The sequence below is a fragment of the Juglans regia genome, chromosome 1 (assembly GCF_001411555.2).
Source record: "Juglans regia cultivar Chandler chromosome 1, Walnut 2.0, whole genome shotgun sequence".
NCBI lineage: Eukaryota > Viridiplantae > Streptophyta > Magnoliopsida > Fagales > Juglandaceae > Juglans > Juglans regia.
In genome coordinates this window covers 4,049,468-4,062,314 of record NC_049901.1, presented here as the reverse complement: position 1 = coordinate 4,062,314, position 12,847 = coordinate 4,049,468, and the positions used below count along the sequence as shown (strand labels likewise).

Here is a 12,847-nt window from a genome sequence, read left to right as displayed (position 1 = left end):
TCCTAAAGGACTCAAAGCTCTGAATTCAGGACAACTTTGTTAGAAATAATGTCTTTGGTATCATAGGTATCTCTGTCTGCGACAATGATCACATGTTCGATCTTTACCTTTCCACGACCCAGCCATTCCCATTGGAATTTGAAGCATAACGTGACCCCGAAAAAGATCAATTCACAACAAGGGTCATGCCATCAGAACTATGGAGAGAATTGGTGATCTCTCGATGCTTTTCTTCTTGGAAGACAAGTGCATAAGACCTATTAAGAGAAGGGAGAGGATAAAGAAGCTTAACACTGCTATGATTTTGAATTGTAAAACTCAATCTGTTTCTATTCATGCTCTGCATATATGTACAACCCGAGAGGCCTAATTTCAGGCATACAAAAAAGGAAGTTTATAACACAATAAAGGACAGTATTTACAGAAATAAAAACTGATTCTAGAATCACGGAAGGCACAAAATCTGGCTATATTTATTGTGGCAGCTGGACTTGAGTTGTCACTTGTTTGAATTCTTCAGTTTCCTTTATACGCCCCCGCAAGAACGGGCTACCATCAGATAGGCCGATTTTGTTTCTTAGATAGTCTGTCCGTTGTTTGGAAAGGGGCTTGGTGAGCAAGTCTGCAAGCTAGTTGTTAGTATGAACATGTCAAATAGTAAGAATCTGTTTTTCAACCAAATCTCGCACAAAATGAATGTCTATATGGATGTGCTTCATCCTTGAATGCTGGACAGGATTATAGCTGAGTTGGGTGGCGCCCAAATTGTCACACAAAAGTATAGGTGGCTGTGGTAATGTGAACTTCATTTCTTGAAAAAGAGATAGCAGCCACATAGACTCAGCTGCAGCCATTGCTAAAGCACGATACTCAGCCTCTGTGGATGATCTTGCAATGGCACGTTGCTTTTTGGAGCTCCATGAAATAGGTGTGCTACCAAGTAAGATGAGATAGGCTGAAGTTGATTTTCTGTCATCCAAACTACCAGCCCAATCAGCATCCGAGAAACATGTGAGTACTGGACTTGAAGTTTTGCTGATATTGATTCCATGAAAAATTGTGTTCTTCAAGTAACGTAGAAGTCTTTTGGTTGCTGTCCAGTGAGTTTGTGTGGGGCAGTGCATAAACTGTGAGAGTTTATTTACTGCAAAGCTTATATCAGGCCGAGTTAAAGACAGATATTGCAATGCTCCAATCACTATTCTATATTCGGTTGAATCAACAGATGAGGAGCCATCGGACAGCTTTAGAGGAACTGAGGTAGATAGAGGAGTTGTAACATCCTTAGCTCCATCCATACTTGTTTTAGCAAGTAGATCTCGGATATACTTATGCTGAGATAGAAACAGGCCATTTTTTGTAGGGAGAACCTCAACACCAAGAAAGAAGTGTAAGGATCCCAAGTCTTTAATGGAGAATTGTTTCCCAAGTTTATCAATAATGCTTGCAACAAATGTCAAGTTATTTCCAGTAAGAATCAGGTCATCGACATAAACTAAGCAGTAGGCAAGTAGAGGACCATCATGAAACACAAATAAAGAAGAATCGGATTTGGCATTGATAAAACCAAATGCTAACAGTGCTTGTTTGAGGGCAGAGTACCAAGCACGAGGTGCTTGTTTTAACCCATATATGGCCTTTGTAAGGCAGCAAACATGATTTGGTTTTTCCGGATTCTTAAAACCAGGTGGTTGCTTCATATAGACCTTTTCAGTGAGATGCCCATGAAGAAAGGCATTGTTGACATCTAATTGCCTTAGAGACCAACCTTGCATAATAGCAAGGGTTAACACAGTGCGTATTGTGACTAGTTTTACTACAGGACTGAATGTCTCTGTGTAATCCAGTCCTGGTCTCTGATTAAACCCTTTGGCCACGAGTCTGGCCTTGAACCGATCAACAGATCCATCTGCATTCCGCTTAATCCGAAACACCCACTTGCAACCAACAATATTACAATCATTCGGTGATGGAACAAGTTGCCATGTATTGTGACGCATTAAAGCAGTTAATTCGGAGGACATGGCATCACGCCGTCTGGAATCATTGAGTGCTTCAGTAACACTCGTGGGTTCCAAGGAGGGCGGAAGAGGATGCTTAGTGACAACAAATGAGTTTTTTGGTTTATGGATGTTGTTCATGGATCGGGTAGTCATGCGACGTGATCGCACTTCATTGTTCTCAGAAACCTCGGTTTCATGTACTAGCAATGGAGGTGTTTGATTCGAAATCAAAGGAGGAGGAGAAGGGTTACTTACCTAGAGAGGAGACGGTTCAGGAGAGGACCCATGCGCAGGCGATGTCAAGACGTCAGCACCCAATACCGGAGATTCTGGATTGCGAGGGAGATGAGAGGCTGGAGGGAGGGAAACTTTCTGCAAGTGGATTGTGACCGAGGGTCTTTCTTCGGCTAGGGAAGATGAGGACGGCACGGACTGGTTAGGGTTTGCAGTTTGAAAAGGGAAAGTTTTTTCGTGGAAGATGACATGCCGAGAGTGAAAGAGTTTTCGGGTTCTAGGTTGAAGACATATATATGCGTTTTGGGAGAGAGAATAGCCCACAAAGGTGCACGGTTGGGCCTTGGGCTCAAGTTTATTTTTATTATAAGGCCTAGTTAGTGGATAACATAGGCATCCAAATTGCTTGAGCTTGATATAATTTGGGCTTTGTTTGAACAATTTTTCAAAAGGAGATTGATTGTGCAACGTGGAGGTGGGCATTCGATTTATGAGGTATGCAGCGGTTTGGAACGCATATGGCCAATATGATAGAGGCATGTGAGCATCTGTGAGTAATGTAAGTCCAGTCTCAACAAGATGGCGATGTCGTCTTTCAGACATACCATTTTGTTGTGGAGTGTGAGGAGCGGTTGTGTAATGACTAATCCCATGAATGGAAAGATAAGATTTTAGCCCGATATATTCTCCACCATTATCAGAATAAAGACTCTTTATTTTTGTGTTAAAAACTTATTTTCCAAGAGATTTCGGAATTGCGGAAAAATTGTTTGAACATTGGACTTATGAGTCATAGGATAAAACCAAATGTATTTGGTATAGTGGTCAACAAAAATAACATAATATTTTGAACCATCAATACCAATTTCATGAGATGGACCCCACACATCTGTGTAAATGAATTCCAAGGGAGTAGTAATAGAGAGACCATGAGAATGAAACGGTTGGCGATGAGCTTTATTTTGAGAACATGAAGTACAAAGAGATAAATGATCATTCTTATTGGTTGGTAAAGAAAAAGCATTGATTAAATGATGAACAATTTTTGACGAAGGATGACCAAGACGTTTGTGCCATCCATCGGTGGTGGTGCGTTCATGAACATAGGCAACGACATTTTTGGAGGTTGATGGTAGATTCTCCGGAAATGGGTATACTCCATCTTCACATTCGCCTTTGAGTAGTGTCGCCCCCGTGATCCGATCCTTCACCAAAAAATAAGTAGGGTGAAACTCAAGATAAACATTGTTGTGCTTGGTGAAGTGATGAACAGAAATAAGATTTTTTTGAATGGTGGGAACACAAAGAGTATCACGTAAATGAAAGACACGTTTAGACGATGCAAGAGATAAGGAACCAATATGAGATACGGGCAAACCTGATCCATCACCAATTACCACTTCATCAGTACCATCATATTCAGAGTGAATCGACAGATTAGAGAGATTGGTGGTCACATTGTGAGATGCCGCCGAGTCGACGAGCCACTTTTGATTTTTTCCACGGGAGGATCCGGCACAGTTTGCTGTGAATTCAGCCGAAGGCATTTTTGGACAGCTTTTGGCCTTATGGCCCATTTGATCACACCACTGGCACTTGGGCTTGTATTTCCTGAAGCCCGAATTTGAGGGCCCATTTTTGTGGTTCCCGTTGTTGCTGCGTGGCTTGTGGGAGGAAGATTTAGGGCTTTGTTTTGGCTGTCCAGGTGCTCTGCCTTGCCGATTAGAGTAATTAGCAGTAGGAACAAAAGTTGCTGCCGATTGATTCTCTAACCGACGAAGATAGCTCTTATGACCTACAAGGAGATCATGGATTTCTTCAAAGTTTAGAGAGGTCTCACGGGCACGAATGGGTGCCGCAATTTCTCTAAACTCGGGACCCAATCCATTGAGGATATAGAGGGTTAGATCATCATTCGAAACAGGGTGATCAATGATTGCGAGTTCATCGGCAAGCACTTTGATTGCTTGAAGGAACTCAGTGACTGTGCGAGTGCCACGAGTGCTCAACGTCAAGTCCTCCTTGAGCTGCATCGCACGAGTTCGTGATTTTCCTGCATATAAATTTGTAAGTGCTCTCCAAGCTTCATGAGAGGTTTTGTAAGCAGCAAGGAGGGGGGTAATAGTGGTGGAGGTTGAAGCAAGAATGGCGTGGAGGATGAGTTTCTCTTGGCAAACCCAATGGGAGTTCGCGGCTTTGGAGGCATTGGAGTTCGTGGCATCAATGGCAGGACATTTTTTGACACCAGTGACAAAATCAATTAAATCATAACCAGTGAGTAAGGCTTCAAATTGAGCCCTCCATTGAGGGAACGTAGAGGGGGTGAGTTTTTCGTTTATGGTGGTTGAGGCATTGATGGTGATAATGGAAAAATCAGTTGTAGAGGCAGGAATGACAGCCATGTCGCAGGAAGCAAGGAAGGAAATATACTCGTTAGAGGTTTGGCTCTTCTGATACCATAAAGAAGCTTAACACTGCTATGATTTTGAATTGTAAAACTCAATCTGTTTCTATTCATGCTCTGCATATATGTACAACCCGAGAGGCCTAATTTTAGGCATACAAAAAAGGAAGTTTATAACACAATAAAGGACATTATTTACAGAAATAAAAACTGATCCTAGAATCACGGAAGGCACAAAATCTGGCTATATTTATTGTGGTAGCTGGACTTGAGTTGTCACTTGTTTGAATTCTTCAGTTTCCTTCATAGAGGATTCATCAGCAAAATATATCCACGGACAGTAGCATAGGAGTCGTGGAGTCCCATAAGAAATTGAAGAACTTTTTCTTCTTGATCATGATCATGGACAGTTTTCATTGCCCCACAATTACATGGAGGCAATGGTGAATAAGATGCCAACTCATTCCAATACCCCTTCAGCTTGCTAAAATAAATTGCTACAGATGACTCGTCTTGTCGTAAGGAAGAAATGGCCTGTCGGCTTTGATAACGGCACGTAGCGTTATTTTGAGAAAATCTTTCTTCTTAGTCAGCCCATACATCAGAGGCAGAATCAGTGTAGATAACACTAGTGGCAAGATAAAAAGGCTGTTTCCAGGCGGTTTTGACACACTGCTTCTTGACTATTCAAGGCACTGGCTGCCTGCCTTGCTTCTATGTCTTTTGGAAAGAGAAGCTGTATTGTATTCCAAAGGACCGTGTTCACGCTGCAAGATCTTCCATTGCTGCAAACTCAAGTAAATGTTATTATAAACAAACAAACCCTGTGAACATGAAAGCCTATAGCTGTTTAGTTTCAAATTACAGCTGAGAGTTACCTAATTAGTTGTCTGCATTTTGGGCACTTGATACCACATTTATCGGCTGCGGATCTTAAACATTTCTTGCAAAAACTACAATCGAAGATAAATAAATACTCAGGAGCCAGGACTCATCCATCCTACTGGACTTAAGAATGTGAAATCAATGAAACTAAAATCCTAGAAACAAATCAAAGAAATATATGTATCTGGGAAGAAAAAAAAAGGCATCCCCTCTAGTCTGAGTTAAATTCAAATTTAGGCTTTGTTTAGTTCATTTAAAATTGAGTCTACCTATGTCCACAAGGAGTGGTGCTCGGTTGAAAGCAAACTAGACAGATCTGCAAGAACATCAGAACTGATTAATTAAAGAAAACTCGATTTGGTTCGAATTAGACCGAAAAAACAAACCACCAAAAATCTAACTAATTGAACAAGCACAATCATAACTAAAGAAACAAGAATAACAACTACTAATTCATCACCTAATATATTTAATTAAGTGATAAGGGTTTTGTAAAATCTTATAAGATATTAATGAATCAAGACAATACTGAGTGCTCTATAACGATATAACCCCCAACCGTTGATCTCTCACCGTGGGATCGTGGTCCGTCTATGTTGCATGTGTAACTTCTTATAGCTATAAGAGAAATTCTATTTGGTGCAGATCTTTTATTAAATGAAAAAAAAATATCCTTAAGATATTATTATAATTTTAAAAAGAGAAATTTTATTTATTATTTTCTACATTACATGTTATTTCTCATTTTTATCATTTTATTTAAACAAATATATTTATACAGAATAATGATATATACAAATTTTAAATGTACAAATCTCACGCATGCATTTTATGAAAGGGCATTGCTACACTAACTGAGAATTGATTTCGAGAAAAGTCACCAATAGTGAAATTTTTTTTCAAACTTTTTCAAATTCCTTAAATATTTTTTTTAAGAAAAATCACAAATTCATTAAAAAAATACTTTTTTAACCATTAGTAAGAAAAAAAAAACCATCCGGTAGTTTTTATCATGACCCACTCTGAAATCATTTCCCTTATAAAAAGTGAATTTCACCATGCAAAAAATAAATATTAATTACTTTTCTTCATTTTTTTTTACAAAAGATTTATGTAAATTTTATACATTTAGGACTTGTCCATCGCATTACTCTTATAAAAACATTAAATACTAACATTTTTTCATCAACGACATCATGAGACTGATCACACCATGCCATCTTGAGTATATATCAAAAGCAGACTTGCAAATAGATTTTCTTTCAGAGAATGAGTGATTAGAATTATCAAAACATACTGGAAAAGAGAGTATGTATATTGCATTTTAGTAAAAATAAAATATGATTCAAAAGAAAGTTTCCCAACTGGTTAAATTATGGAAGTTCTGCGTGAATGGTCCTTCGGTTTTTATAAAGAAAAATACTTTAACCATAAAGAGATTACATAAAAATAAACTCACAAATTGACAGGACTTGATGCAATACGTCAGATTGTAAAATTATTTTTATTATAAAATAGATCTAACAGATCATATGAAACCACATAAGTTTGTAGATTTATTTGTATATACTCTCTTTATGTAGGTAACACTTCACTTTTACAAATATGTTAAAGTGGGATTGTAGTAATTGCTTTTTCTAACAACAATTCAATCTTTAGAATTCTCCCCAACTTCCTGGCCTCGATCTTCCTCAATATGATTCTGTTTTCAAATTAGCAGCCATGGAAATGATGCTTAACAGGCATCCATCACTCCACGAAATTGAGGAGTATAAAGATAACAAAATAAAATTCCAATCAAGTCAGTCATGAAGATGTCTCTCGAGTATGAATGTCATAGTCTAATTTCTAAATTGCCTCTATTTGAGTCTCTCTACAAAAGAATTTGTTTACAACTTATAATTCCTTTATAAAAAAACAGTACTAAAAAAAAACAAAAACTAGAAACATTATATGTATCTTACAAATTAAGTCATAAACTTTCACTATGCTTTCCTTTTATTCCTTGTTTTTCTATGATTGGCTTGCTCACCCACCTCTTGCCAAGGCAAAGTTTGTGTTTCTGGGTCTGCAAAGAGCCTCAATACCTGATTCCTGAGGCCATTGTCCGTGAACTCACAAAACCGGCTCGACCAATCCGGCGGTTGGACGGCTCTAGTTCCCAGACCAGGGGCTCGATCCTTGGACCCAGCATTTTGGTCATCCTGCCAATCAGCCACATAAGTAGCCACTCTCCTATAGAATTTCTCCTTAAAAACTTGCCAAACTTGGTACTTGTAGTGATTAATTACCATCACTCCCTTGTCCACATTCACATACTCAAAACCCTTCCTGAGATGAAAATGGTGCACAACATTTATCAATGTGGAGTTCAAGGCCTCCGGCTTCACTATACTCTTGTGCCTCTCCGGTGCCGCCAGCCGACAATTGTATCCGGCAGTCACCCCCTGTTCCGGAACGTGTTTGAGACCCGATGGCCCAAAACTGTAGCACGACACACGCACCTCTCCAACATAGCTGTACCTCGATTGGTTTTGTAACACATCGTGCAGCACCAGACCTGATGGTAAGTAAAAGAACTCATCCACATCAATAAACCCAACCCACTCGCACGTGTCCCTTGCCCGTAATGCACAATGGGAGAACCCAGCTTCCTGGGTCTTGATCCATGGCCACACGTGCCTTGTAATATTGTAATTGACTTCCTTGTCCATGTCCTTGGTCTTGGATAACATGTCCACGACATTATCAATCACATCTTCGATGTCGTCGTCACTGTTGTTGTCGTAGATAAACCATCGTTGCACCCCTATTCGGGCATGGTACATCACCCATTCTTTCAAGAACCGTGCTTGGTTGCGCAGCATGGTGCATACACACATCTCGTACTGTTTTCGGGTGTACGGGTCGTTTCCAGGGCGGAGCCCCGACCCCGGTCGGGCTATGGAGCGGAAGATTCCTCTACCTTTCGGTCTGACTGAGACCTTGACAAAATTGTTGCTCGTGCTCATCCTACGTGGGCTGTTCAGAACACTCAAAGGGGTTTTGCACCGTACAATCTCCTGCGCGATCGATACGACGTCGGACCTCAGTAAAAACTTTGGTCTCCCGAAATCCCAGCCATACACGCACTCGTATCTCGAAACATTGGAGAGTCTTTCGGGCCGTAGATTAAGGCCCTTCACGAACACGATCGTGGTGTTGTCCCGATCGATCATGGCTTCGTATGCAAGCGAGTCCCACCTGTGCGAGGGCCCCGGTGGTGGGACGTGGCCGCTCGATTTCAAGGCAAGCGAGACCGTGAAGCCTCGTGGCTGGCGCGGGCACCGTACGATCTGGTTATCTCGATCCCCGCCGCCTTCCACGTCCAACGGCGGCTTCCTCAGCTGTCGCTGCGACGATTCGGCGGAGAAATAAACACAGTCAATGTCCTCTTTGGTAAATAACCGAGCCGACGGAAGGTAATTCAGGAAAATAAGAGCCTGGTCTGGAAGCATAACCGTCTCTCGAATTGAGATGGACCGAGTGACTGGAGAGTCGCCAGAAATGGATTCCATCACCGGAGCTCGCCATTTAAAGACCAGCGCTGGTCGAAACGTTTCTGTTCAGATGATCATACGAAGTAATGAAAGTAGTTAATTCAATCTATTTTACTAGTACTACTTCATTTATTTCTGTTTTAGAATAACTCAGCACTATATCGAATAAAAATAAAAGTGAACAAATAGAACCAAATCAGATCACGATAAATGAAAAGAAATCGTAAATTCTAAGATGAATTACATATATATTGTTTTAAATGAATCAATCACAGTACCTCCAAAGAGGAGGCGGAAAGTTGAGAAGGTGAAACCAGTGAAGAGGACGCAAGAGAAGATAACGAAGAGGGTGCACCAGAAGAACCTGCTCCAAGAAACGACGTCGCGGTGTTTCTTACCACGATCCTTCATTGCCGCCGGCGCTGCCTACTACAGAGACACCGCAAGGTTCCACAAGAAGTACCTCTTCTTCCCTCTCATTCATTAGATTTCGTTCGGCGTAGTGGATTTTGAACTTCCTTTCAAACCAAAAACAACAATCACAAAAAAAAAAAAAAACAAGAAGAAAGAAACTTTCTCCGGGGTGCTCGAAACCTCTGAGGAAAGCGTGCGTGTGTGCGTGCAAGTGGGAGAGTGGAAGAGAGGGAGATGGTGGATGGTGAAAGGGACAGAGAGAGAAAATCGGAGGTGCTATTACGGGGGGTTGATGATGGGAGAGGAAGGGACGACCACATCCGATCATAGATTTTTGCTGTTTCGGCCGCCTGTGTCGGTTTATATGCGGTCGTTAAAGCGTCAGTACCGTGCCAATCGTGTACTTCCTGCTTCGTTTGCCAAAAAGCTGAACCACCAACCACATCACGACACTTCATAACTATTCAAGGACTATCTAGTCCTTTGCCAGTGAGAAAGAAAGGGCAAAGGAAAAAAAAAAATACTGATAATTGCTTGCTGTTAATTGCTTTCTACTATTCTTAGTTGGTTTGCACTGTAAATTGAGAAAAAATAAATTAGGATAAAAATTAAATAAAATATTATTTTATTATTAAAAAGATTTAAATTATTTATTATATTTTATGTTAAAATTTAAAAAAATTATAATAATAAAATTAAATAAAACATTTTTTATATTTAAACGATAGCTTATAATATTATATCGCTCACATCAACAACATAAATTGAGAATTAGCTAGTAATTCTATATTATTTTAGATTTTATATTTTGTCCATTCAAGAGTTTCTTGCATTTTAAGATATACTTAAAAATTATTAAAAAATAATCCTTCAAATAATGGAGAGAACATTTTTTTTTTTGTTTTTTTGGACAGACACCCTTCTAATACTACCATGTAAGACAACTAAAAATGTCGTAAATTTAATCTCATAAATATGGAAGTGTAAGATAAATCTGACATTTTTTTAGAATAATTAAGGAATGTCCAAGAAAGATTTATTTGTTTGGCCCGTAAAATAAATAGAAACTTCCATAAAATCCACGATGCTATTTTTTGGTTGGATCTTGCTTTGCGCTTGAAATTTAATGTTGTCTACTCATAAACAATTAGTGCTAATAAAAAAGCTATATGAAATGTCTTATCCATTGAAAGTCCATTGTAATGAGAGGTAAGTTGACCGACGAAGGTTATTAAAGGATATTGGGGCAAAGTGAGGGGTGAAATGAGGAAACAAATTAGCATTTTCTCTTATATAAAGCGGGAATGAATTTTTACACATCATTTTCAAATTTTTTAGAATTTAATTTTTTCTATTGTATATAAAGATATGAGAGGTCATCATAAATTCTTAAAATCAACCGATATAATAGACTTAGCCCCAAATGATTTGTGGTTTTTATGTCAATTCATTTAAATTTATTTATCTCTATTTATTTATAGTTTATATACTTTATTTATGTTTATTTCTTGAATAAGTATACAAGTATCGTATCATCGTTCAAATCATTATTGTGCATCGTACAATTGTATTATTGTACTCGACTCGCATGAAAAAACGCATCAACATCTCATAATACATAGACTATGAACTTATCATTTGAAATGTTTTGTTTTGTCTTTAATATTTTGAGAAATGGGAAAAAAAGCACACAAAATAAATATATATATATATTAAAAATTTTATGTACAATCATTTTTGTATATTTTTTAAATATTTTATTAATGTAATTAGTTATGTCATTTTTTTTAATATAAAATAACTATTTTGCATCAATAAAGTGTATAAAAAATATATAAAAATATCTGTATACAACACAACTATATATATATTATCTTGCCATGGTCGCGCAGGCACCATATTGGATACCTTTCTTGCTCCTTCGTGCACTCCTCTCTAAATAAATAAATATTAGATTTTTTTACAATGGTACACCATATTCGCCGGATTGCGGACTCCTTTTTCCCCGGACGTGGGTCCCACTCAAAAGAGTACATTCCTAAAATCTGCCACGTCATATAAAGCAAAGCGTCCAGATTTTGAGAAGGTTCTGACAACATTTTGGGACTGGCGTACCTGAGAAGGGCATATTTGAAGATGACATAAAAATTTTATATTTTATTTTAATATTTAAAATATTATGTTTTAATATTATAATTTAAAAAAATTGAATTGAAATTTAAAAAAATTAAATTATTTATTATATTTTATATAGAAATTTGAAAAAGATATAATTATGAGATGAGATGAGATGAGAATTTTATGTCTCATCCCACCCCCCAAACTTGCCTAAGAGAATCTCATTGGTATTGCCAAATGAAGAGATTGTCTAAAATTTATATAATTGATATAAAAAATATCCTATATTGAATTTAATAAATTTAAAATAATTTAGATTTTTATTATAGTAATTGGTCAAAGATAGAGAACCATAATTAAATCACCAAATATTAAAATCTTAATTTCTCATTTCAAACAAATATTAAAATATTACTTTTTCACTCCAAATAAAAATACTATTTGGTTTGTAATTAAGAAATTTAGATAGAATTTAAAATGAATTTAACCAAATATTTGTTGTTATTAGCATTAAATTATTTTTGAAAATATTATTATTGTTAATATTAATTTAATTAGAATATAATTATTATTAACATTTAATTGGTAGAGATACAAAATGTGATAAAAATAAATTAAATAACAAAATTATTAAATTAATAATATTTTATTATTATATAGAGAATAAATGGATAATCTAATGTGGGGTTGAATTTAAATGGAATATGTAAATGTAAAAAGTGTGATATCAACTAAATTTTGAAGATAAATTTGATCAAGTCAATGAGAATGCTCTAACGGCACACAATGCAATCATTTTATCATAATTTTTTTTTATAAAAATAAATTCATAAATTGATGTATTTAATTAAAATTATAAAAAAAATTATTATAAAATAAATTTAACATATTATATAAAATAATATCAAATTTTAAATTTATTTTTATAAAATATATTTGTAAGTAATTGTAAGTAAAACCACCAAGGTGATAGCTCAATTGGTACGAGCTGATATTTCATTGTCTCGAAATTAGGAGTTCGAGTTGGGCGTAAGTCGAAACTGCTTGCAGGAGAAATGCCTAACTAAGAATCTATGGGATAGGCTTTGGACTAGCTGACAATTCGATGGTGTTGTGGATGGGCTTGCTCATTAGGCAATAGTTATGATTCAAACTGGACATTCTACATCACAAAGCGACTCTTATGATTATGTTCAGGGAGAGTAGTTACGTTGGTCTCTCTCACCTTCCTTTTTGTTAAAAAAAAAAAA

At 37.1% G+C, this 12,847-nt stretch overlaps 1 protein-coding gene across 3 annotated transcripts; it reads right to left on the bottom strand.

The window, feature by feature from the left end:
* Positions 1–7,328: 7,328 nt before the first annotated feature.
* On the bottom strand, positions 7,329–9,802 carry LOC109011157 (glycosyltransferase family 92 protein RCOM_0530710-like). 3 transcript variants are annotated; one of them, XM_018992275.2, is made up of 3 exons: positions 9,763–9,802; positions 9,344–9,583; positions 7,329–9,127 (listed from the first exon to the last, which is right to left on the bottom strand). In XM_018992275.2, exons 2-3 carry the CDS (start codon positions 9,474–9,476, stop codon positions 7,512–7,514), a joined length of 1,749 nt encoding a protein of 582 aa, XP_018847820.1. In that variant the 5' UTR covers positions 9,477–9,583; positions 9,763–9,802; the 3' UTR covers positions 7,329–7,511. The 3 variants fall into 3 exon arrangements, with proteins under 3 accessions (XP_018847820.1, XP_035549806.1, XP_035549801.1); XM_035693913.1 differs by having other exon boundaries at positions 9,344–9,579; positions 9,763–9,791; XM_035693908.1 differs by lacking the exon at positions 9,763–9,802 and having other exon boundaries at positions 9,344–9,631.
* Between the last annotated feature and the right edge of the window lie 3,045 nt (positions 9,803–12,847).